This window comes from Seriola aureovittata, chromosome 21, assembly GCF_021018895.1.
Source record: "Seriola aureovittata isolate HTS-2021-v1 ecotype China chromosome 21, ASM2101889v1, whole genome shotgun sequence".
Taxonomy (NCBI): domain Eukaryota; kingdom Metazoa; phylum Chordata; class Actinopteri; order Carangiformes; family Carangidae; genus Seriola; species Seriola aureovittata.
In genome coordinates this window covers 19,985,179-20,012,696 of record NC_079384.1, presented here as the reverse complement: position 1 = coordinate 20,012,696, position 27,518 = coordinate 19,985,179, and the positions used below count along the sequence as shown (strand labels likewise).

The following is a 27,518-nucleotide window of genomic DNA, read 5'->3' as shown; positions in this document are numbered from 1 at the left end:
ATTGTTGTAAATGAATTTTCTGTTGATATTTAGTCAATTATTGAACAGGAACAACAAGCAGTGGACAGCGTGGGGTGTGGGTGGAGTAACATCTGCTCAAATTCCCACTCCACCATGACAAGCTGTATTTTGCTTATGTTACAACAGCAGTGCATGAAAAACAAGACAAAAAAGACTAAAAAAATATTTTTATCATGTTCGTGCCTCTGTTATTTTACCTCGGCTTCATTTAGACTATTCTGTATGTCAAGTCATGCATAAAATAGGAAGCCTTATAACGGGTTAAATATAACATCAGCGTTGTAAAGAACTAATAATTCATTTTAATTTGCGTTAACATTAATCTTTTCTTTAGTCTTTAATCATATTGTGGTCATTTAATTTCTTCTTTTTAAACATGATAAAGGTATTTTCAATTTCAATTTCAATATATTTCAATTTTTTTTTATTGTAGCACAACATGAAAGCAAATTCCTTCCTCCTTGAAACCTGTTTCTGACTCTGGTAACATAACTTAAAATAATATGGCGTTTTTTCACATACATGTAATGTTTAATTTCCTATTCTTTGCGGATTGTAATCCTTTTTAATCACATTTAAGGAAGTGTTGGGTCTTTGGTCAACCCTGACTCCATCAAAGCTCCAGCTTATCTTCAGTGAGCGTGTGAGGCCTGGAGGGAAAACCAGCTTCAGTGTGGAAGTTGCATAACTCTCAGGGCGGTGAAACAGACACCCGCAACAATTAGATACCGTAACCCCTCTTGACAAGGAAGCAACCACTCCTAGCCCCCCCCCAGCACTGAAATAAACACTGGAGCTCCTGCAGCGCTGACAGTAAAATGATCCTCAGAGGCAGGAAAAGATAATGAGGCTTTACAACCACAAAGAGTCGGGAGTTTTGTTACGCTGCCTCGTACAACCGTACACTGAAGAAGAATAACTCAGCATTATTACCAGTGAAGACACAGAGGCTGACACAACATTTACAGTATTAGTGCTGTTACTTAACAGTTTACAGGGTCACTACGACTCCTCAAAGCCAGTCCACATACTTTACTCTTCCTGGTTCAGGCCCCTTATTTCCAATGAAGACAAATCTGAATGCTGCAGAATAAAACAATGTCTTAGGTCTGGTCTGCACAGAGCCCTGACCTCAACCCCATTAAATGTACTGGACCTGATCCGACCTCATTACCAACATCTGTGTCGGACCTCACTGATGCTGTAAAGGCAGCAGGTTCAACATCTGGAGGAAGACTGAAACCAGGAGACTGGTTAGCAGGATAATGACCATGGTGTCACAATCTCAGACTGTGTGGAGGGAGTGTCAGGGCGTGTGCATACTTTTGGCCATGTATTGTTTCTCCGGGAGAAATCAAATAAGTTTGAATACCTTTTAGCACTTAATCAACTCATTTATTTTTCCCTGAATTCAGTCATTTCTGACTTAAAATGACTAATTTCAAACCAATATTTTATTGTGTGCAACTGCAACATATGCACAAGTTTAGTTTGAGGTTCAAATCTCAGTTTTTGGAGATAACAATCTGACCATAAGGTCCATTCAGTAGCGAGTTTTCAATCATGTCGAATGATCTTCTTTAGCAGATGGAGTCAAGCAGATGTTAAATTTTCAGCATTGCTGCAATAACAGAAATGATTTACAAAATCCAAATCTATTCTAATGTTTTTCATCTAATTATGACATATTTTCTTATCATTATTACATGACAAATGATTTAACTACTACAAGAAATGTTTGTTGCAATATACAGGATCATTTTATCACATTATTTCACAATGTATCTCATTAAAACACTTTTTTTTGTTACAACATGATAAGCTGATATGTTGCTTTAAACAATAAACTTCCATATAAGTCAATACACTGCCGTAAATTATGTTAAAGGCTTCTCATTCAGTCTGGAATAAATAGAACAGAAATACATACATAATTACAGGTTTATGTTATGGTAACCAGTTTGGTTTGGTCTGGTGAACAGCTCTAAATGACACCTACTGATACCCATGATCCTCTGCTCCGTCAGTTTGTGACACATGTTCTCCTAAAATTAACAATGACTGTCTGTTACTATGAGAACTAAAAAATGTCCATTTCTCTAAAATAGCAAATTTAGAGGACTGTGCAGCTCTGGTGGAAACACACACACACACACACACACGCGCACACACACACACACACATAGCCGAAAGGGAAACGGACAGGAGTGACTTTGGCAGCCTCGGCTCTCCTCCTGTGGTGCTGTCATATGTAGTGAGAATTAACACACAAACACACACACACACACACACACACACACATACATACATACATACACTTGGAGTGGGAGCAGTCCATCTGTCACCTTCACTACGTGCAATTCTAAAATTGTGTGTGTGTGTGTGTGTGTGTGTGCGCGTGTGTGTGTGTGTGTGTGTTTATCTAAGGAAGCCCAGAGTGTCAATAACTAACTGAATGAGCTTCACCTTTAAGAACTTTAAGTAAATGTAATTATATATTGAGAACACATTTACCAAAGATAAATTTTGAATCCAGGATTAATTAATGGTTCTACCAATGACTAATGGTTTTAATGAACTATAAGATCTGAGTTCTTCGATTACCAATAATACCTGGATTCTCAATAAGGCCGCATCAGTTTGCCTGACGCTCCCAAACCATGAAATCCATCCCGAATTTATAAAATATAAAACTGTAGCAGCTCGCATTTTACTGACACAACCCAAAGTGTCTCTGTTTGACCTGCTAGTTTAGCTTAGCTTAGCTTAGCAAGGTTTCAGCAGAATCTATCTATCTATCTATCTATCTATCTATCTATCTATCTATCTATCTATCTATCTATCTATCTATCTATCTATCTATCTGTTAAAGGGACTATTTGTAAGTTTTCTCTGCTGCTGAACATGGTTTCTTGTCGGAAGCAGGTGGGTGTGATGGTCTGCTGACGACAGCTTCAGCCATCATTGTCTTTATAGTACAAGAGTTTTTAATACGTCCTCTGAGCAGCGATACGTCTTTAGGGCAGACTGGGGGCTGTAGGGAGTAGCTATCAGAAAGTGACCAGACAGGTCGGGGCTAACTGGTTAGCGTGCTAACTTCAGTAGAAGAAAAGATGTGATAGACACAAGAGTTAACATTGGTGTTTGTTTTCAGCTGTTGGTGAGTAAAGGAATGAAGTTTGATGCTGAACTCACGTTTCTTCTAGACTGGTAAGCTGCTAATGCTAATGTTAGCTATGTAGCAATAACAGAAACCTACAGATCGCTGCTTTAAAAAGACTTGATCTAAAGCCAGAATTATTGGCTCTTTAATTCACTTTCTACTAGTGGAAACTGTCAGTAGATGATGACACTGTTCACTTAAAACTGCCGGAGCTCTGACACTGGTGTTAGATCACCACAGGAAACAGGAGAGTACATTAATGTCTAAGCACAGACATTAATAGTACATGGTGTATGTGTGTGTGTGTGTGTGTGTGTGTGTGTGTGTGTGTGTGTGGAACTAGGACACAGTCAGTGTTAAAATGAGGTTTCATGGATGATTTAATCTCAGTTTGAAACCACACAGATGTGACAGACAGACCTTCAGAGGACAGAGGGTCAAGACCTGGTTTTAGGTTTCAGGTTAGAATCAGGTTCAAGTTAGAATCAGGTTTAAGTTAGGGTTGGGGTTAGAGAGTGTGTTGTGTCAAAGAGCGTCCTTATAGCTGTAGTGAGACATCTGTGTGTGTGTGTGGTGTGTGTGTGTGTGTGTGTGTGTGTGTGTGTGTGGCCAGGCTCATGTGGTTGGGTAACTAATGGATCCCAGCATGAGCCGTCCTACGTCCAGCTGTGGCCTTGGGGGGGTCTGAGGGAGCCTGAGAGCCCCCCCCCCCCCGCCACCTCTTGAAGCCTGACCTCCAGCTCTAATGAGGCTGCATGTCACCCCCCCCCCTCCAGAGAAAGAAACATAATGGAAGAAAACTGCCTGGCTGTGCAGGAGCTGTACAGACTAACAGAAGAAAAGAGCAGCGTCTGGTCCTGTTCCTGAACATCATGCTCTCTTTCTCCTCCTGATCTCTCTCATTTTCATCTGTGGCAGCTGTTATGTAATAAAAACCCAACGTCTCCATCTCTAAGCTACTGATTTCACTGAAAGCCGTGACGGCACTGGTAAAATGCCACCTGCAGAGGAGAGAATATTAAATGCACTTCAGGTTATTCAGGGGCACGAATCGGACCTCAGCTGAATCCGACTAAAAGCATCAAAGTGTTTCTGAAGACAGTCGTAGTCTGGTTTTACAAAGAGGTGAGCCGGATCAGGAACTCAGACTGCAACGCATCCCAAACACTGATGAGATGATGTTGACCAAGACTCCATTTACGCCTGGTGTTAAAATGCGTCTCATATCCAGATATGGTTTTAACCTGATCACATTTACACCTGGTATTAATATGTCTCCAGTTTCCACATTCACAGCTCACGTCTCATCCTCCTCTTGTTCGTGCAGGTCCAAAAAAACCAACAAACTACAGCAAAGAAGACAGAAGACGAAGATCTGAAGGTGAAGCTTTTCATTGCAGAAGAAGAAGCCATCTATGATGACTAGGACAGAAAAGACGAATGCTGACTTATGCAGCTACTTTTTTTTAAGCTGTGGTCAGTAGTACTTCTGTCCAGAACAGGATCTGGACACAGGACTAGTGGAGGAGGACATTGCTTTGTGCTTTTGCTAGCTAATGGCTGCTAGCTGCTACTTTGCTGGTTTGGAACAGTGATGCGTCATTACATATTTCTGCCCACATAGTTGTCATAAGTTGGAGACTGTAAATAAAGATGGAAATAGCCTCTGTGACGTCACCCACAGGTTTCTGAAGAAGCTAAGAATGACCTGTTCCACCGTCGCCATCTTGGCAGTGTCCGACTCCGCCCCTGACTCCCAGCTAATCCAAATATGATCAAAGAGAAGGGATGTGTGTGGAGCTGAGACTTCAGTTCATACACTCACCCACCTGTCACTCAAAGAGGCCACGCCCTCAATTCTCCATAACTTTAAGCCTTAATAAAATGTAAACAGGTGAGTTATATAAACAGTTGTCATGAAGGGGGAAATTAGCTCTAGAGACCAAAACTGTTTTTGTACCAGGCTGTAAACATGTTTATTTGTGCTGTAAAGTTGGACATTTTAACATGGGAGTTAAACAGCTTCATGTTGACATGAACCTGCTCGTCTCTGTTCTGTCTGGTCGTGGTCGACTTTGTCGTGAGTCCAAACAGACACAGTCATTTAACAGCAGGTTTGATTTTACCACAGACAGAAATAAGAAGAAGCTGTTGTAGCTGAAGATGAGTCAGAGACGAGCAGTAGGCAGCACACACGCACACACACACACACACACACACACACACACACACACACACACACACACACACACACTGACTCCTTGGATGTTTTCAGTGAATGATGTTCAATGTTCACTTCTCTCTCTCTTTTCCTCTCTCTTAATCTTGCTCTTTCTCTCTTCTGCTGCCTCTCTCTTTATCTCGCTCTCTCTCTGTCTGTCTCTCTCTCTCTCTCTCTCTCTCTCTCATCACAGATTTGAGGTTCATCCTCTGAATCATTAGCCATCATGAGAATCTACCTGGAGCAGGTATTAGGGAGCTACTGCAGCTTGGAGAAATCCCTCTCAGCAGATTAAAGGTTGTCAGATTAACTCGTCTGCACAGACTCATTTAATATGCAGCGGCTGAAGAACTGACTCAACTGACTCGACGCCAGAGAAAGCATTGAACCTGACAGGCAGAAAGCTGTAATCTCTCTGCTCAGTGGTTACAAGTCACTGATTCCAACTAACTTTTGTTAGTCGTGACGCTGGTCTGTCTCAGAGCTGAGAGACAAGAGACAAAGACAGAACCATGTTTCTTATCCTCTTTAACTGGACGTCTTTGCCTTGTTGCAGAAACTAGACAAAGATTTCAGTCAGAAAACCGTCTGATTTTGAGCTAAAAGGGAAACACGTCTGCATGTTTTTAACTGTTTATTGTCTAAACTTCACTTAAAGCTTCAAGACCCTTCTTCACTGCTGTTCATTTGATTTAATTTTAGTCAAACTTTGATTTGATTTTTGCTAGTTTTAGTCAATAAGAAATGAATGTAAAACTCTTCTTATTAACAGCAGAGCAACAGGTCACACCTATTATTGGCTGCTGGAAGAAACTGTTTCACCAAGCATCAACCTCCGAGGCTGAAACATGAAACATACAGTAAGTACTATAAAATGCAGTTCCTCTAATGACCACTAGAGTCTGGCTCCAACAGTGAGTCAGTCCCCATAGACTCCCATGTTAAAATGTCCAACTTTACAGCAGAAATAAACATGTTTACAGCCTGGTACAAAAACAGTTTTGGTCTCTAGAACTGTTTATATAACTCATCTGTTTACATTTTATTAAGGCTTAATGTTATGGAGAATTGAGGGTGTGGCCTCTTTGAGTGACAGGTGGGTGAGCGCATGCGCGCCACTATAAGTCTCAGCTCCACACCTGTCCTCATTTTTTGGATTAGCTGGGAGTTAGGGGCGGAGTCAGACACTGCAAAGATGGCAACGGTGGAACCGCTCACTCTGAACTTCTTCAGAAACCTGTGGGTGACGTCACAGAGGCTACATCCATTTTCATCTATAGTCTATGCCAGATTCAGGCAGGCTGATGAACTAAAACATAAATTACTTCATTTGTAAATTTTTTCACTTTATGTTTCAGTTTTTATTCATGGATGAAAAACATCAAACTTTTCGTCATAGTTTTCATTAACAAAATTAACACTGGTTGTGAGTTTCCTTCTTTGATCTTGTACCTGAAGATTCAGTTTAGAGATCCAGGTTTTAGAGAACCTGATCCTGACCCAGTGGGGGGTCTGTACTTGGCGACACTAGAACCAAACTAAATTAGGTAAAGTTCAACAGTTTGAACAAGTACTAAGGAGGATAGGTGTATTACAGGCTTTGACTCTCGCTTCAGGAAATGATAATAAGAGCAGGAAGTACATGAAAGCAAAATAAGACTGACTCCACAGTGAACAGCTTTGCACCAAATCCTCAGATTCAAGCCACAGAATGGAAACGTCCCGGGCCGAGCCTTTGTTATTGCCGTTCCTCTGTGAGCTGCGTCTGGAGGTCGATATCGATTGGTTTACGCAACAGAGTAAAATTAGAGAGTCAGGAGAGTGGGAGCTGGAGAGGCTGAGACCCTTCAGCTGTGATTCACAACAAACAAACTCCACTACCTAAAAAAAGATTCAATAGTGGCCTCACACTCCTCCCACACACACACACACCGACACACACACAGAGCTCGACCTGCTGATCTATTTTAAAAGAAGCACCCCTTCAGAAGCCCACTCTCACACACACACACACAAACACACACACACACTCTCCCACCAGATGAAACCAACTATAGAAATACAACAGAACAGCCACAGACTCACTGTCCTGACAACATGAATTACACTTGATGGATGTTGTTGTTGTTAAACTTCACATTTTTCTTCAGCAGCAGATTTTACTGAAGAGTTGATGCTCTGATAGAAAACCTTTGTGTTATGTTCATTTTCTCTTCTTATCTCTATTTGTTAGTTTTAACAAAACTTAATCTAGTGAATTAACTGCAGTTTAAGTAAGCAATGTCACACGAGATGTGACGTACTGAATATCAGCACGGCTGTGATTGGGTCAAAGGTACGAGGCCTGGAGTGAGATAGTGTGATATTGCTTTTATACAACAGTTCTACAAGCCCCACATTAGTTAAATACAACAACAGATTATGATTTATTTGTTTATTTTATCATGTATTTGGCTACACCAACACAAATAGTTCCGCAACTGGACTGGTACTAGACTGTTGCTAAGCAACACATAAACATTTTCCTGACCTGCACAGTGCACACTAGCTTGCTACTTTTCTACTTGTTACCTCAGGTGTGCGCTGAAGTATCCTCCTCTGACGACCACACATCATTAAATTCAAATGTTATTTCTGGAAATATTTTCATCTTTGCAAAGTTTGTTACAATCTAAGAGAGATAACGTTGATGTAACGCTGATTAATGGTTAATAGAACTCCTGAGAAGCGGAGTGATACATGTAGTTACAAGTCCCAATGCTGTTGTTTATCAGCACTCATGCAATGACTCTCGTCCAATCAAATAACTTGGCAGGAACTTTTGTATAATGTCACATATTTTACCAGATACTCATAAAGGCACATTGTCATTACAATCTGTTTTTTTCGCAGTAATATAAAGAAAAGTTCATATGTTTAGTTTTAGTCAGAGTCAGTGATGGCTGAGCCTCTGAGGCTGTGTTACTACGACGACCAGCAGCTGTGAGCTGTCATGAGCTGCTGAGTTTTGAATACAGAAATACCGATTTTAAATTACTAATGATAAAGTGCAGATTATGTAAATGTGACCAGTTATTATATGTGGTAAAATGTCATTACAAACACAAGGAACCGCTGGTTCATGTGTTATTATACTAAAATAGACTGATACCAGACAGGTGAGAGGAACTGGTACTGGTACCGTGTACCTGTAGCAGGTGTGACTCACCTGTTTGACTTTACTGAGCTCCTCCTCCATCTGATGGTGAACCCGCTGAGACTCAACCAGCTGCTCCTGAAGACCAGAGGAAATCAACAGGAAACAGGTGACCATCAAACCACAGCTGTGTGTGTGTGTGTGTGTGTGTGTGTGTGTGTGTGTATTACCTGCAGCCTCTTGATCTCCCTCAGAGCCTCGATGTGCTCTTTCCTCAGCCTCTCCATCTCCTCTAGGTCCTCAGAGTCTGACAGTGACGGCTGCACACATTTAAAAAAAATAAAATAAATTAAAGTCGTTATCTATTTTATTCCCTGTTGTGTGTTGTTTCAGATTTTGGAGCTTCTCTCTTCAAACACATGATGTGACACTGTGATCAGCTGCTCTCATTGATCTCTGCTCTGACACTGTGTGACTCCAGCTCTACAGAAAATCTTTACACCCCGCTGAAAGGATAGATCTGACCTCAACAGATAAAAATCCATGTCGATTCCACTCTGAGCTCAGTGGTCAGGACCAGGACCAGGACCAGACCAGGACCAGGACCAACACAACACACCAGCTAATTGACCAAACGTGACAACGAAAGGGATCTGATGAGACTCATGGTGTTTTAACTCCACGTGTTGAATTTGGTCCTGCCTGTCTCTTGAATCAGATTTTTTCTTTGTGTCTTTCTTGAGAAATAAAAACATAAATACAAAAAAGCCAAAACCTGACTTAGTTTTCAGCAGAGCTACAGTAAAAGTAAAAGTATGAATATTAGGAGCAGTATGAAAACTAATGTGAACATCAGAAATACTGGATTCTTACACCTGCTGAAGGAATCACTAAGTCACTTTCCTCCCTGCAGAAAATCATATAAACTATATATACATAATTATATATATGTATGTATAAATGAAAGAATCTTCCTCTTTGCTGGACACCATCCTCCCTGCTCCACTGTCTTTGCCTGGTACCTCCCCCTCAACCTTACCCCCACCCCACCAGGAGCTACACTCTAAACTAGGCTCCTACCAGTGGGTTGGTGGGCGACTCCAACAAACTGGACAGGTCATCAGATGTGAACCTTGACCCCGGCTGGCTGACGGCCAACTCCTCCAGCTGAGGCTTGAACAGCTCCCTGATCAGGCTCTCAAAGTCTGTGAACACACACATGCACAGCTGGATACAGAACTTCATTTTATGGATAATTACGCTAAAAGAACAGTTCATGTAAATTCTACATGACAATTACAAATCTATTACTATGAGAAATCAGTTTAAGCTACAGTTAATATGAGCTCTATGAAAGTTAAAAAACACATAATTTAAGGTTTGAAAGACAAAGTTAAGTTAAGTTAATGTTTTTAATTTCTTAAAAAATACACACAAATTCAATGAGCTCCACAACTGAACAACATATTGAACACGTGGCTCCACGGATGAAGGACTCTGCTCCAGAGTGAATAACAATGAGTCAGTCGAAACTGATGTTATTGAACTTGCTGAACTACATCAAATCTGAGGCAACAGAACAGTGTTACATCTATTTCAGCCTTTTATAGAGACAAATGTGCCACGCACTGCGGCCTTCTCAAAACCTGAGGACTGCTGGGACAGGAAGGTTAAACAGAGGAAGAGGCTGATTTAAAACTGCATTAATGATGAAGATGATGCCTAGTTTAACCTGAGCAGGTGTAGAACAGGTGAGTGTGAGGGTGAAGGTTTTGTTCTCTTACCTGTGAAGGCCACCGTCCCCGCTGGATCAGCTCGTAGTCTGGACCTAAGCGCCTGCCGCTGAGTTTCTGTGGGCTTCAGACCAACCAGATCCAGAGCCTGCACACACACACACACACACACACACACACACACACACACACACACACACACACACACACACACACACACACACACACACACACACACACACACACACACACGCACAGATCAATACACACATAGCTGTCAGTGAAACAAACATTGACAAACAACCACACACGTCCCTGTCAAATGAAAACCCTGTGTCTCCAGATTTTCAGGATCTGCTTTGTAAAAGAGGTGAAGAAATGTTTCATCCTCACTTCAAAAAGCAGAACTGAAAACATAAGAAATACCTGACATGGAGATACATGGTTTTAAACTGACAAAAAAGCCACTGAAGCCTGTCTGTGGCTTGAAGTTGAATCTGATTTACAAGGTTTTTATAGATACATGATGACATCATTTTTGTTTTATCTGTTTGAGGATCAGATATTTATGACTTAATTGAGAAAAAAAAGTACATTTTTTATAAAAGAAAAAAATGTCATTATGTGACTGTGTGAACATTAATGGCCAAAAAAGTTAATTCAATAATTTTTTAATCTATAAACACAAAAAATGCATGAAAACAGTGAAAGAGTCAAAATATTTTTCAAAACTAGAAAATGAACTGATTGATTTTCCATTAATTTGTTAAACAATTAATCAGTATAAAAAAAATGCACATTACAAGTTACCAGAAATGAAATGTTTTCTTTTGTTTGACCAACTATTTAAAAGCTTACAAAAAATTCAAATTAATTAAGAATGTAAAACAGAAAAAAAGCAGAAAATCCAGAACAAGGTTGGATTGTTTGTCATTAAAGCTCGATATTTTCCTCTTCTTCTGTGTTTTATTTGAAGTGTTGATCCATAAGAAGATATATTTGTGGCCATTTCAATGTAGTTTTACATTTCCTTTCTCAGGCTTCTCTTTGGAGCTCTAGTAACAACATGTTAGCGAGCCAATCAGAAGAGAGGAGGCTCTGATCATCTCTTCTGATTGGCTCGCTTTTTCTGAGTGATCTGATAAAAAACGTAACAGATTTCAGGTAAACACTGAGAGAAACCAAATCCTGCAAGGTTGGATCATGGGTCCAGGTGGGCAGAGCTTTGTGTCTGCTTTGTTTTGACATCACAAAGTTACAGAGGTCCGGCTGGTTTTAAAGCTCAGTGTCTGAATACAAGCTGTGCACATTTCTCTGTGGACTGAGCCCTTTGACACTTTCACAGTATTAATATAGAACATAAACCTGCTTTATAATCAACCAACACATGGACATCTACCTTTATACTATATGGACCTTTAATTAATGACCTAAACTACTTCATCATATTTTGTGAACCCATCAATCACTTAAATTTAACACTTATATGGACAGAAAACTCCAGGAGGATGTTTCTGTTTGTCAGAAAGAAAGAAGCCATTTAATGGTGAATTTTAGAGTTTCTATAAATAAACACAAAGTCAATGGAGAGACATGAATTTGTCCAGGATCCAAAGACACGTCTTGGTGATTATAAACTGCAGAAACAGCAGAACAAACAGGTGGTATGAAGCTGTAGTGTGACAGAAGTTCACCTGGTTGTGGGTCAGGACTTTGGCTCTTTATTTAAATGACAAACAAATCTGAAAATATCACAACAACAAACACAAACCTGCTCCAACCTCTCCAGTTTCAGGCGACAGCTAGCACTGAGGGAGCACTTCCTCTGAGGAGGCTGACTGCTGCCAGGCTCTGGACACACACACACACACACACACACACACACACACACACACACACACACACACACACACACACACACACACACACACACACACACACACACACGGAGATGTGCATCTTTTAAACTCAGCTCAGTTAACAGTGTTTCACTGTAAAACGTCACATCAACACAATCATAAATATAGTTTTATACTTGGTGCAGTTATGAGTGAAAATGCAGACTGAGCTGCTGATGTTCAGGTTGTTGGTCACCATGACCTTGACCTTTGACCTTTGACCACCAAAACCCAATCAGTTTATCCTAGAGAACTAGTGTATGTTTGTGCCAAATTTAAAAAGCTCCTTTAAGACTGAGATATCGTGTCCACGAGAATGGGACAGACGGACAGAAAACCCGTCTCATAACATAACAACCTTAGTCTGACCCTTTCAGCCAAAATCAGCCTAGTTTGAACCCACATGTCTACATTTTTTCATCCGTAAATAATTCTCTCTCTCAAAAAAAACAAATATTCCACTCAGATTCTAAACTGAGGCTGACTTGTGCGGTGCAGGAATCAGTGTAAATGCTTTGTCAAATGTCACCATCGTTTCCAGCCTCGCTGCAGAAAACAGACTCTGTATCCAGAGCGGGAAAAGCCTCAACATCCTCCATCTGTTATGGAAACACATCTCAGTCTGACGACAAACACAACAACACACACACATATGGAGAGAGACCTCAGGATCCCTCACGCACACAGAGACAGCATTGATGCTTCACCTCTTCAGCCAATCCCGGGCCAGACCTCCCACCTGTCTCACTTCCCCCTGCGATAGGCAGCCAACCACACACCATCTGTCTCCCTCGCCTGTCTCCATCACTTTCATTTACACCTCACAGTTTACAGCAGTGTGTGCAGGCATGTGTGTCCCAAACCCCATTCTCCTTGTATAGACCATATTCACATTCTCATTTTCCTCTGACATCACACTGATGGGAAGCGTTGAACACTTTAATGTCTCTGAATAAATCCTGCGAGAGAACAGTGAGATGGTTGAAAAGCTTGACTTGTTTACTTCATGTTCCTTTGACTACACTGATAAACGGGCAGATGAATTTGCCAGATGTTGAAGGTAAAGAGGAGCCCACACTGGAAACACTGTAAGCTATTGCTAGGCTAGCAAACGTGAAGTTTGTAATGAACGTAAATGTCAATGTTAGAACACAGCAGTACAACACTTCCCACCCTGAGCATGACGTAAGGGGAAAATGGCCGCCGTGTGAATATGGTCTTGTTACACTGTGATATCCTGACATAGAAAAGCATGGAAGCAAATATAAATACTGTAGATAGGGGTATACTTCCTTATCCATTCCCTCCCTCGGTGTCCAAATGGGCTTTGATTGGTCAGTACTGAAGCTGTGAGTGTTGGGGTCTATTACTGCTAGTACTTTATGTTATCATTGGCTAATAGAGAACAAAAATTGAGTTTCAAATAAAACCCAGTGGTGATTTTTGAAGATGCTTGCTTGCATGTGTTTCCATCCACGTGTGTATTTTAAATTTGTGCTAAAAAACGTGACTGGAAACACCAGAAATTAAAAAAAAAAAACTAAAGGTGAAATATAAAAAAAGGTCAGAAAATATTACACGTGTGTGGAGTGATGAGGAGGAGGCTGTAACCTTCCTCACATTAACACATGACACAAACAGAAATGTCAGATTTTTCAGAATGTATTCCTTTTTCGTTTTCCATCATTTGAGCTGTTTTAATGACCTCATCTCGTTGGACATATATAGAGACATACATATAGATACATACACACTGTAGATGTACATATAATTAGTATTCTGATTTTTATTAGTATTAGTATTAACATAGTTACATACCAGGGTTGGCATCAGGGACACTGTCACTCTCTGGCGGGGAGGAGACATGTGTCTGCTCTGTTCTGGCTGGAGACACTCGCACCTGCAAATATTAACAGACACACATTAACACAACATATTAATAAGGTTTGATCAGAGTATGTTCATGTGTCCTTTAGTGTTTTAAACAGAAGCGAATGAGAGGTGACGTTTGCTCAGCCCCTATGGTAGATACGTGTGTGTGTAAAAGTTAATGTTACAGTGTTTTGTGTTTTATATTGCGTATATTTTGTCATTTAAATCCAAATTGTTTTGTTAATTTGTTATTTTCTAACTTGATTAACAGCACAGCACAGTTTACCATTGCTAGGCAACCACAGATTTAATTTTGTGATTTAATATATAAAGGGGAATAAGGTAATTGTTTATATAGGGAAAGTTTATTGTTGCAAATAGTAAAATGATATAGAATTAACATTGTAAATATCTGGCGAATAGTTTTATTGTATTTTCGAAAATAGCATAATTTTGTCAGTTTTATATTGTGATTAATGTGATTATTGTGATGGTTTTATTGATTTAGTTGGCAGCTAAGGTTTTTTAAGTAAATCAACTGAAGAGCAGCTCACCCACGGTGCCTTTGTTGTTTATCCTCACAGACACTCAGTATGTCACCCCTTGAGTACTGAACTTTATGGGCGTAACACTAGCATTGTCATCGTTACCATCTAGCTCAAAGCAAACCTGGCTGACGTTGACTGCTGGCAGGGTTTCACTGGCGGGGTGTGGGCTGGAGGTGATCTTGGTGACCACGGCTGGCTGTGAAGGTGCGGTGCCCAGTCCAGGGGGCCTCGTCTGGGGTCCGCCTCCAACTCCAGACCCCTGGAGGGAGATAGGGCTGTGAGGCCCGCTGCTGGAGCTGGAGGATGACCTCCGCCTGATGAAGGCAATTTCCACCGTAGGGTCTGGTCTAAAACAAACGAACAAACAAAGAAGTACTTTTTATAAAGTGATAAATGTAGAATTATTAAACATAATTTATTTTTACATTAACCGTTACATATTTTTAGCTTTTGTTTATTATTTTGTTAAATAAAAAACGTACTTCCTGTTAATCCTTTCTGTCATACATATACAACACAGAAGACAATGAAAAAAAGAAAACTTTACAACTTTACAACTTTACATTTCTATTATTATTTACTTGTATTTACTTCAAATCTATGGATTCTTGGGTTAGGGTTACAATGACATTGCATTTTTACAATCATCTCTAATCATGTTTATTCTAGTGGCATCTTATTCTGGAGCTAAACTCTTCTGTTCTTGTTTCCTTGTTGTGCTATATGTTGTCTGTTGAATAATTTATGTCCTTGAAAAAGTATCCAGGTGCCAGGTGTGCTGGACCTGAGTTTAGTGCGTGTCAGGATGCTCCTGGCCTCCTCATACGTCACTCCGATAAGGGACTCTTTGTTAATGGACACCAGCTGGTCTCCGACCTGCAGCCTGCCATCCTGCCAACACAAATACACAGAAACATTTACATCCTGGTCTTCAAATGAGCCAAATGAGCCACTTGGAAAGCAGGAAAAAAAGCACATTTGGGTACAACACCTTCAGTTTTAACATTTTTCTGTACATCCTGTTATGTTATAAAGGTTGAGTTAAGATTTAGCTTCAACCCAAAGCATATGAAATTACAGCAATGTAATAAAAGCAGGTAGAGATAGGAGAGACCAGAGTTTTGATGTGTTTTGCTTGATGCTGGACAATAAAAAGCTGAAATTGTTCTGTTGAGTAAATAAAAATGTTGGATTTGGGAAGACTTTCAATACATCTTATTTGACAGATTAAATATTAAACAATGCAACTTATTTTTAGGTTTTAACATAAATCAGGGTGTCATCTGTATAGCGGCAGTAGCGAATTTAGTGTTTGCAGAAGGTATACTGTTGTGGAAGCAGGTAAACAGAAACTAAAGCAGACGGAGGGTGGAGCCCTGGGGAACACCACAGGTTGGATTTAGCTGTGAAACAAGCACACCAACTACAACACAGGAAATTCTACATTTTTCAAGAAAAGCCAAAACAAAAATTTACATAATCAACTAGTATAGTGTTTCCTAGCTGTGGGTCCCCTCTGGGTGGATTCTGGGCAAATGGGTCAACTTCACAAAAAAACATTTATTTTGAAGTATAGCAAATTTCGCACAATGCCTTAATTTTGAAGTATTTTCTCCTTTTCCAGATTAGGGGTACAGCGACAAACTGCTTTAAAATATTGATGGCCAGGGATTTACCAAGCTAGGATTTGTCGGTCATGTGGTCTTCACTTTGCACATTGTAGCGGTTCAGCAGCTTGTAGCATAGAGCTAGCTCGCTCCACTTCAGGGACAAAACAATCTCACCACATTTTGATTACACATCGTATTCTGAGCACTTCTTCTGAACTTCTTGTCAGTGTTGACTTAAAAGAAAGACTGGAAGCAGAACTCCATTAAGAGTTTTTAAGGTACACTCACATGGAAGCACTTAGAAATATGGAAGTTTGAATCTATAATTCCACAATAACTGGGAAAATTCTGCAGAAGAAGATCCAGAGCAGCTACTAAATGGACTAAAGTATGGATTTTACTGTTTCCAGCAAAGCAGCTGTTTATTATGAGGTATGATAATAACATTTACATGTTAAGCTGCAAAAACAGTTTCATAATCCTGAATTAGCCTGAATTAAGTCTAACTATTGTCATAATGCTTTTAATATTGTTCATGAATGACATTTTGCTCTAACAGTGTTTTTTTCTTTGAATGGTTTTAAGACCACTTTCACTTTGTTAAATTGTGTTTTCATTGAATAAAATGGAACAATGGAAAGTAAAGTGGCTCTAACTTTGTCAGACGGACACAGTGCACTGGTCACGAAAACCAAACGACCACAGTGAGGACCCTGACCTTCTGGCAGTCTCCTCCAGGCACTATTTCCTGAATGAACACCATTGGTCCTTCGGCACGGTTGGCTCCCCCCTTGATGACGAGCCCCAGGCCTGTTCCCTTGGCAACACATATCAACTGAATGACACTGTCACTGAGAGGAGAGAGTGAGAGAGAGTTAGGATGACACTAAGCATGATTAAAAACCAGAGAGCCACGCTGCCGCTCACAGTCAATCCCAGCACCACATAATCTCCACCCCCTCCTCCTCCTCTACCTCATCCTCCTCTTCTTCCTCTCTCTCTGGTCTTCCTACACTCTGTGAAAATGCTGAAGATGCTTTCCACTATTTTTAGTCATCGCTGGTGTTCCCATCCTACTAAATCAGACAGTTTATGTAACCACCTTCCCTTCAAACAGTTTCATCTGTTCCCTGTTTTTAATTTAATGTAATTTTTTGTGTTTGTGCAACAGTATGGAAGCATCCAGGAATGTTGTATACTCATGTTTTATGCAGGATAAAAGTTAGATTTAATTTTTTCACTCTAACATTCAGCTTTATAATAGAGTGTCACAAATTAAAACAGTAGTTCAATCAGTGCTTTTAATATATACTTATTTAAACAGATTTAGGATCTTTCCCTATTACAAATGTTTAAAATGTTTCATTATAATAAATTAATACTTTTATTTCAAAAAGCTTATATGAATTTGCATTCGAATTATGCATTAGAGACCTCATAGTAAGAAATAAATAAAAAATAATTAGATTTCCTAATTAATAATTCTATTTTACACCCCAGCACTGTTTATATAAACATGTCTACTTGTTCTATGAATATATATCTGAATGTATATTTAAATCACTGAAAATTTGTATTTCTGTTACATATATTTCTGCCCATAAAGTTGGAATAATTTTGACACAATCCTCTGTTTATTCCTATTTAAATGCATCAGTAATCACTTTTTACCAGGTGCCATGATTACATTATGTGTCCCAATTACCCAGGTGAAATGAAATAAATCACATTGTCACAATCATTTCATGGAAAGAGGTAAAAAATATTTTATTCCAACTTTATGAGCAACATTATATATATATATATATATATATATATATATATATATATATATATATAATATATATATATATATAATATATATATATAATATATATATATATATATATATATATATATATATATAATATATATATATATAATATATATATATATATATATATATATATATATATATATATATATAGTTGTTTTTAAATTTTTTAATTTCCACAGGCTGCACACTGTTACCTTTGTACACACCTTGAAATAAAACAGCTGTCCGTAAATTGAAGGGATCAGGGAATATGAAAGAAAGTTCAATTAAATTGTGATTAATTATAAAAGTTAATTTTAAACTTCAGTTAATTCATCATTTAAAGACGGCAGGAAGCTGAATTATTAACTGGTACATTTCATGAAATTTAATATTCTTTGTCCTATTGTTAGCTTACTTTGAGTTTAATTTAATTTAAAAACAGTTTCAACTAATTGATTGATTAATTATTTATTGACAACACTACAAAACACTAATTATTGTAGTGAGACACTCATGGCGTGCTCCTGAATCCAAAATGACCAAGAGGAAATCTGCTGCCGCTGTTTGATGCTCACCTGAAGGCGTGCATGGGCGCGTGCACGGCGTAGGGGGGGTTGGCAGTGTAAGGAGGGGCGTGGGTGTATGCGGTGACCCCCTCTTTAGGACTGAGGAGCTGGGGGCTTTCCGATCTGGAGGAGGAGGAGGAGGAGGCGGTGTCTGTCAGCTTCCCTAAACAGACACAAGGGAAGAAGAAGAGGAAGAAGGAGAAGAAGAAAAAGAAGAAGAAGAAGAGAGGTGGATGAGAGAGAAGAAAGAGGGAGAGAGCAATAGAGTGGGAGGGAGGAGGAGAGTGGGGGGAGGATAGGACAAAGATAGTGATGGAGTTACACAGGTCCAATCAGATCAGTTTGGTTCATTAGTAATCATCAATCAGTAATAATCGAGGATTTATTACTGAGGCACAGACAGAGAGAATAAAATGATGTTGGAAGGTCAGACATTTTTTTCCAAGTTGAAAGCATGTTGGGAGAGAGAGGACATTTTTTCAAGGTGAGGACATCTTTGGAAAATTAGGCCATTGCTGGAAAATGATGACATGTTTGGAAAAGTCAGGGATTTTTTTCAAGGTGAGGACAATTTTTGAATGAAAGAACATTTGAGGGAAGTAAACAATTTTTGTAGAAGTCTGGAATTTTTTTGAAAACAGAGACATTTTCAGAAGGTGAGGACATTTTTGCAAAGTGTGGCCATCTTTGGAAAATTAGGATATTGTCGGACAGTGATGACGTGTTTCGGAAGATTATGAACTTTTTTGGAAAGCCTGGAAATCTTTTTGGAAACAAAGACATCGTTAGAAAGTGAGGACATCTCTTCTAGTCCTGTCCTCTTTAAAGGTCTGTTTGGGAGCTTAGACTGGGTGTTAGCGTTAAGGTCAGAATCTGGGTCAGGTCAGGAGACAGCTCAGGTGAACGTCCTCACAGGTGAGGCTCAGTTAATGTCTGAGTGTGACTGAAGGTTTTACCTGTGGAGAGCTGAGTGGGAGAGATTCGTCCTGAAGCTGTGAAATTATTGGAACCATACTTCTCCATCAACTCAGCAAACTCCCTCCTGAAGGACACAAAAAAAAAGTTAAAATACCAATAACAAATTTCCATTACTCCAAGACTCCAAGTCAAATTATCTGATGGTTGGAGACACATGAAATCTTGTGTTTTTTTGCATCTCTCTGTGTTTCCTTGTTTCCTCTCTTTTATTCTTAAACTAATCTGAAAACATGAAAATCCACAAAACTGGATATACAAGAAATCTTCATTGTAAGTTCTTGTATTTTGGATGACGAGTACATTTCACCGATGTTTCCTCTGAGTGCAGGACTCGGCCTGGTGTGTTGCCTCTGCTTGTGGTCTGAGGAGAGCAGGCAGATCTGTGAGGGTTTGTCTCCCTCACATGGACACAGAGGAAACCTGAGGTCACTCGTACCATCACTGTCTGATCTGGATTTGATCGGATTGGCTGTTAATGCCTTTTAAACTGGATCAGCTCTGGGGTAAAGACAACACATCCAGCGATCAGAGGTTCCACACACTGATCACCTGTCTGACCTTTGTCATCACAGCAGAGTCTCGTTTAAAACCTCAATTAAAGAGTCAAAACACTATTTTATATCATGCCTCTGAAAACACAGTTCATCTCATTAAACCACAGTCAACCACAACCATCCATGAAGTTCATAAACAGACATCACCCGACCCTCAACCACCCCCCTCCTAATCTCTAGGAGGAAAAGGTAGATGTTTTAACTTATTATCTACTAACAAAGTGTTCTGTTCTGTTTTTATTCACTTATTGTCTCTTTGCTCTTGGTGTTATCTTTATTTATTTTTATGAGTGCCCATTGTATAATATATCTCACTGCTGCATACCCAACTGCCCCACTGAGGACACATGAAGTGATTGATGACTGACAGACCTGCAGACTGCTGCAGTGCTGAGCTCTGCCTCACCGACACATGAAGAAGTAATGTTGTTTTTTATGCGTCAGTTGTGTTTTCGGCGTGTTTCAGTTGAGTGTGTTTTACATAACACATAATTATGTTATTTCATTTAATGTTTCAAGTGTAAGTGATGCTGCCACTAAAACAGCATTTCATAGTTTTATTTGTCACATGCACATACAGTGCAATGCAATGCAGTGAAATGAGGGTTGGACTTGGTACAACTGAAGAAAAACCCAAACTTCTCTGCAATTTCTTCTTCCGATATTACGGAAAAATGGCGCATATGGAAGGAAATATTTTACTATTCAATATTACTGAATAATGGCCCTAGACTAATATTTACTCTCAGACTGTCCTGTGGTTGGTTTGCTTTGCTTTCAGACCACAGAAGTCCACTTGGAGACAGATCCAGATCCTCCTTTTCAGGTGGTTTGGGTCCAGATTCCCCACCAGCCAACACAGACAAAAACTAAGGCAGCAAACACACCAGAGTACAGCCAGACAGAAGCAAACAGGTCTGGTGTGACAGCACCAACAGTCTACAGTCACTGGAGCATCTGATGAGTTTCTAATACCAGGGGCCGGTTTCACAAAGACAGACTCTGACTGCGGCTTGGATCTAATAAACAGTCAGACTTCAGATAGACTGAGTCTGAATTCATCTCTTGCACAAAGCAGTTAGTTCTCTTCTTAAGCCGGGCTGCAGTACAATGAACTCTGGGTAAATTAAGACTTAAGAGCTCTGTTTACCTCTGCAGAAAATGTTTGTCTGGAAGAATTCAACAGTGACAAGGACGTTTTACTTTGGAAATTCAGCGAAGGAACAATAAAAAGAAAAATCTGATTTGGTCCCTAAAAAGTCTTTCCCTTCTCTTTGTTCTCTCCATAACAATGTTAGTAAAAAAACGAATTATGAGCCATGTTTTTCAGTTTTTTGTTGTTGGGTGCTACTGGCCAGCAAATTGTTACCATGGTAACATTGGTCTCAGTCCTGAGTGAGTCTGGGGAAAGGTGTCTAATGTGTTTGCCTTATAACGAGTCAGTGACTAACATTAGACTGATCTATGGAGCGACACTACGGAGCAGACTGAGGTATCTCTGTGAAACTGAACCAGGAAACCAAAGTGTTGGTTGAACAAAATATTAAAAAGCAGCTTTGCTTTAATTAGATGTTTACCACTAGTTGGGTCATAAAGGTCATGGTGTTACTTATTATTTTGTTTCGCCAATGAATATTATTAGTAATTACTTTGTTGATGAAATCAATAACAAGCTGCTGATCAGTGATCTGATCTGTCCTGACTGTCCCTGAACTACCCCTGAGAATTCACCAAACTCGACTTTTCACGTCTGGACAGCAGCTTAAAAACCACATAATCTTCCAGCCTCGATCCAATTCAGCCTCCTGGACTCACCGAAACTCCATCAATAAGCTTAAGAGTCCACGTTTGTTTTTTTCTGTTTTTATCCATTGAACCTGTGAGGACAGCAGAACGAAATCCCCCCCCCCCCCCGCTGTGTGATTGCATCATGGCGTCCTCACTGTGACCCGCTGTACCGCTCGGGGGCCAGCTGCAGATAATAATCATAATTTGTTTTAAGTGTGAAACAAAACAAATCACTGCAACAATCGAGGTCGAGCTCCGAGACGAGATATATCTGACGTGTCGCTGCAAAGCTGCTTTCACGCACACACATACATACATACATACACACACACATACACACACACACACACAAACACACACACACACACACGCACACACACTCTCTCTCCCTGCTGATTTGGTTTCGTAATAATAAAAATGAAATGACTTCTCTCTCTGCCAGAGGTGGGACGACCTTTCCTCTGCAGTCACAACAACACGGTCCTTTCCCATCAGCCCCTGTAATCTGAGGCTGCACCTCAAATCACCTTCTGTCCCTCACTTAATCACTTTCCCTCCAAACACCACCTCTAACCTCGGGGACAAACTCAATATCATCTCTCTTTCTTGTTCTCTTTCTTCTCATCAAGACGTGCCTCCACCCTGAGCACCACACTCTGGGTTCCCTCTGCTCACCCCTTCATCCCCGCCAGCAGTTAAAGGTCCGGTAGCTGTGTCTTCAGTTATTTTTCTGGGCAACGTGGCCCTGTGTATCCCAAGATTCATTGCACGCCAGTACTGACAGCAAACAACACAGACAGAGAGCCTGAGGATAACACTGTTACATGTAAGTATTGAGTTTCAGCTCAATTTAACAGCTAACAGTACAACTGTTAAAACCAAGGGTCTTAAAACCTAAAATTTTAGTGAAAAAAAGTTACGTATTGTCAAGGTTGCTAGGTGACAGAAGTCGCACAAGTTCAGGAACAGCTGGTGACACACAGCGAAAAACCTCGGTGGACCAGACCATCTTATTTTGGTTTGGCCTTTGCGGTCTACGAAGGGCCACATCTTCATAGACCATATCCTTCGAAGGAGACGGCCCCAGAAGTGGGACACATCTAGTGTTAGCGGTGGTGCTAATGCTAACTCTCTCGCTCTGTACCGACAAGGTTTCAGGTTTATTTAGCCCCGCCCTCCGTTCCTACAAGTTGACAGGATTGGTTCCTTAAGTTTGTGACGTATGACGTTAAAGTTGTAAAAAAGCTGAAAAAACTGGTGAAAAAAAACAAATTTTGGTAAAATGGTGACGGGTTTATCATCTTAAATACGAGCAGTGTTATCAAACACGCTTTATAGCAAAGAATAGAAAGGAAACAAAGTAATTAGCTCTCAGTTTTCTAATTTTGACCTGTTCAGGAGATACTAGATGTTAATGAAGCGTGTCAAACACTGATTGGAGGCAGGATACGAGGTCAGAATATGAGGACCTGACAGGAACAGGTCTATGTGATGGTCGAGACACAGACTTCATGTTGGTAAAACCAGAACCAGGACTTTAAACCAGAGGAACCGACCGCAGTCTGTGCAGCCGCCTGCCTCCTGCCGCTGTTTCTGCTGAGCCCCGTGCTGCTCTGCGTCTCGGCTCAGCTGGAGCTCTGTCCTCCTGAGCCGAGACCCCCTGGACAGACAGCAGAATGTCCCTATTGTGTCAAGCTGCGTTTGTCTCAACACGGCAGGCTGACGTGGAAAAGCACAGGAGACAGCAGAGTGCCAGGTCGGTTTACCTCCTGCTGGGGAATCTCGGGACGCTGCCTGTCGGGTTTACACCAAGGACAGATCAAACTACTGACATGCTTCACTTCTGTGGGCGGTCAAAGCTTCAGATCATAAGACACGTCAGCAGGTGGTAACAAAAGGAGATTCCATCGTCATTATTCCTTTTAATTATTCTCAAATGATTCATGTCAATTTCTATCGAGATAAAATGATTATTGTGCCACATTCTGTTTCACAACAAATTTCATCCCCGCTACCAAAACCATCACCCCATCCATTTCCTGGTTACGTTTCAGCGTACGTTAACATATGTAGGGGTGTGTCATCATGAGTAGGGCCTTTAATTTCCTTGGAGTTACTGAGCGGAAAATGTTGAATATAGTTCAGTAAAATGTTGAATATATGTTTTAGTATTTCTCAGTATGTCGGTGCATCGCTACGGAAGAGGATCAGGGCTACATGTGACAAATTCACAAATTTATTTTGGTCCAATTTATTTTTATTATTTTTACATGCTGAATATATTTTTCTTAGTTTTCAGTAGGACACTAATGTTACAACATAGTTGATATTATTTGTTTTGATTTAATTCACCTTAATTCATTTTTATATTGTATATTTAATTGCACATAATTATATATTATATATTATTTATTATTTTTATTTATTTATCTTTATTTATTTAATACATTTTTTTATGCTGAATTGTATCTAAAGTTCAAGAAAGTCCCCTGTTAAAAACAGTTTCTTATTTAAAGTTCAATAAATGTGTGGTGTTTCCAAAGGGAATGAGTAATCATGTTGTTAAATAATCTTGATCTCAACATTGATCAAAAATAATCCTGATTATGATTTTCGCCATAATTGAGCAGCCCTGGTCAGAAGTTAGTATTTCTTGTAAAGACGAGCAGCTGTGGTGGATTATCTTTTATAGCAGAAATCACAAAGTCTGCCTTTTGAAGAGAAACTGCAGATTAAACTCCAGCTGCACAAGATTGTTATTAACCAAACCTCTGGTAAAAAATAATCAGATTTAACGTGGAGTTCTCCAGGAAAAAAAAAAAAAAAAAAAATGGCTGACTGCTTGTGAAAGAAGGAGCTTTGTTGCTTTGCTGTGTGTTACTGGGGAGGGGATGGTACCTGGCCAGGAACAGGCTTTCAGGATCTCAGGCATCTTTCAGAGAGGATTACCCAACATGAAAGCAGCAGGAGCCTCGAGATGAGGCGGCGAAATTGGGCAGAGCGAACACAAGCCACCACACTGAAGCAAGGACAGGTACGAGCTCAGGCAGATTATCACCTGGATTAAACTGTGTGGAAAATGTGAAGCAGCACATGATGTCAAACTGAAAAAATTGTGTCACTTTCAGGTCTTACACCTTGAGTTATTGCTGTTTCTTTTTTTTTTTTTCACCTCAAAACTCCTCTGGAAATGACTGTCTCACTGGTCTCCATGGAAACCAAAAGTCCATGATGTTTTTGTGATGAAGAGCAGAACCACGGAGTGTGTCTGCAGCTCCGTGTCCTGACTGTGTTCACACTAATTTTAGATGAGTCAGAACAAAATGACATCAGTGGCTCTGCAGGACACAGATCACGATCACCTGACGACAAGGTGCGTCCTCGCTCGACCTCATTACATGACGGGGACACCGACAGAGACGCATGTCAGCACAAAGACCACGACACAACACAAGGACGTTACAGTTCAGCTGAACCCAGAGAAGTGTTTTATAGACCGTGCAAGAAAATAATAGACTTTGAACGTCCTGAGTTAAAGGAAGTAGGTGATTATTTTCACAATAAAGGCAGTGCATTTCTTTACCTGGATTCATCGTCTCTGGCGATGAGCAGGGACATGTGATTAGAGAGTGAGGCTGTCCTCAAGATCTCCACCGCCCTATCAGGAAAGAGGACCATTAGCATCTGTGACGTGTACGGAAGTCGAAGAAGGCCGTACTCGCAAATATTTTTTTTATCCCGTCATCTCAAGATAACAAAGCTCGTTAGTTTGAAGTGGGGTAAGTTTGAAGGGCCCTGAAGTTTGGGAAAACCTCGCCAGTAGAGCAGCACATTTGTGTCCCGTGTGCTCCCCGACTAACAACAATAACTACTAGGGATGGGCACTTTCCTTGATCGATCATTGGGAAAATGAACAATTAATTATCATTATAAATTTTTTATATTAAAAATGTCTATGGCAGAAAATACTGAAGAAAGCGTCTTTTTCCTCAATTAAATCTTTATTCCAAGAAGAGATTATAGTCCAACAACAATCCTCCTCAAACAGAACAAAAAAGAAAAAAAACAGCTGAGTATATTCATTTTTCTCTGTTGTAAATTTAAATTGTGACCCGGCTGGTTGCTGCCACGCAGTGAAATTCATTGCATTGCTTCAAGACAAACTACACAACACAACATCGTTGATACACACGTTAGATCGATCGGTTTCCGCGTGATCCACAAAATCCTTAAGGATCAATTATTGATCATCGATTAATCATGCCCACCCCTAACAACTGCATGAATGCTATTCTTGCCATCATCGTCAAAGCCTGGCAAGTGTGTCTTTTCATACAAGATCATTTTCAGATCAGTCCTCGTCAGCTAACGAGTTACTAAGGATTCTTATTAAGGAGGAGTATAACTGCGACTGAGCGTATGAGGTTCAGTCAAAATTGTTCCCGATAATATCTCGTTATCTCGGGATAATGAGCTTTGTTATCTTGACATAACGGGATAAAAAATATTTGTAATGTTTTCTCGGCTTCCATATAAATATATATATAGATATATATATATATCTATATATATATATATATATGTATATATACATGGAGGACTGGGTAAGTTAACTGATGGACGAGTCCAACATGTTTCTTCTGAAAACATGAGGAAACTACATTCCTAGCTGCATCAAATGTGAAAATAATAATAACAACAACAACAACAGTCATAAACACAGCACACACAGTCAAACTCACCTGTCATTGGTCACTCCTATAAGACTGATGTTATTGACATCCAAAATCAGGTCACCTGACTTAAGCCGACCTGGAACAGAGAGTGACAATCAGACAGACAGACAATCAGAGGATAATAACAATAACACTAATAACAACAACTGTCAGAGTATTTCTCCCAGTATAGGACAAAATATAAAAACACTACCTACCGTCCATGGCTGCCAAACCACCGGCTATCACGCGCTTGATGTAGATACCAAACTCCTCTCCCGTCAGCTCTCGGTAACCTCCGATTATTTTCACACCTGTGGACACACACTCAGGTTAGTCAGGAAAACGTTGATGCTTTTGACACTGCTGACAGAAAGATCCTGCATTTGCACAGGCTGAGCTGCAGTTCAGAGACGAGTCAGATGACACCGAGAATGATGATGATGATGATGATGATGATGATGATGATGATGATGACTCAGGGGTCAGAGAGGTCAGGAGGAAGATGCTTACCGAGTCCTTTCTTGCAGTCGCAGAACTCCAGCCTCTGTACGGCTCGGTTGATGCCGTGCGGGCCCATGATCGTCCTGGCAACAAGCAAAAACACAACAGGTTCAAAAACAGATCAACATCCTTCCTCATACAAAGCCTCCCTCCCTCTCTCCCTCTCTCTCCTCGGTGCTCTGCTGCACAAAATAATCAAATCATCACAGGATTTTGTCATTGTCTCCCCCTCCCTCCCTCCCTCCCTCCCTCCCTCCCTCCTCCACCCAGTCACACGCAAACCAATAAAATCTGTTGCGTCTTAAATGGTTGAACCATACTGTGACCTGGATGTTGTGAAGCTCCAACAGACACAAACAACGATTAAAAACTGTCAAAGGAACATTACAGAGCAATTATGACGTCCTCGACAG

General features: G+C 40.2%; 1 protein-coding gene across 5 annotated transcripts in view; it reads right to left on the bottom strand.

Moving 5' to 3' along the window:
• The window catches only part of stxbp4 (syntaxin binding protein 4), a 53,199-nt gene that overhangs the window by 9,558 nt on the left and 16,123 nt on the right, over positions 1 to 27,518 (bottom strand). For all 5 annotated transcript variants that reach the window (XM_056366402.1, XM_056366401.1, XM_056366400.1 and 2 more), the window contains 15 exons: positions 27,115 to 27,188; positions 26,820 to 26,915; positions 26,629 to 26,698; positions 25,470 to 25,544; positions 19,523 to 19,608; positions 18,576 to 18,729; positions 16,921 to 17,053; positions 15,377 to 15,483; positions 14,714 to 14,939; positions 13,991 to 14,072; positions 12,046 to 12,125; positions 10,326 to 10,422; positions 9,622 to 9,746; positions 8,772 to 8,861; positions 8,614 to 8,679 (listed from right to left, as the gene is read on the bottom strand). In XM_056366402.1, coding sequence (XP_056222377.1) covers positions 8,614 to 8,679; positions 8,772 to 8,861; positions 9,622 to 9,746; positions 10,326 to 10,422; positions 12,046 to 12,125; positions 13,991 to 14,072; positions 14,714 to 14,939; positions 15,377 to 15,483; positions 16,921 to 17,053; positions 18,576 to 18,729; positions 19,523 to 19,608; positions 25,470 to 25,544; positions 26,629 to 26,698; positions 26,820 to 26,915; positions 27,115 to 27,188 — 1,561 coding nt within the window. The remainder of the gene's footprint in view (positions 1 to 8,613; positions 8,680 to 8,771; positions 8,862 to 9,621; positions 9,747 to 10,325; positions 10,423 to 12,045; positions 12,126 to 13,990; positions 14,073 to 14,713; positions 14,940 to 15,376; positions 15,484 to 16,920; positions 17,054 to 18,575; positions 18,730 to 19,522; positions 19,609 to 25,469; positions 25,545 to 26,628; positions 26,699 to 26,819; positions 26,916 to 27,114; positions 27,189 to 27,518) is intronic.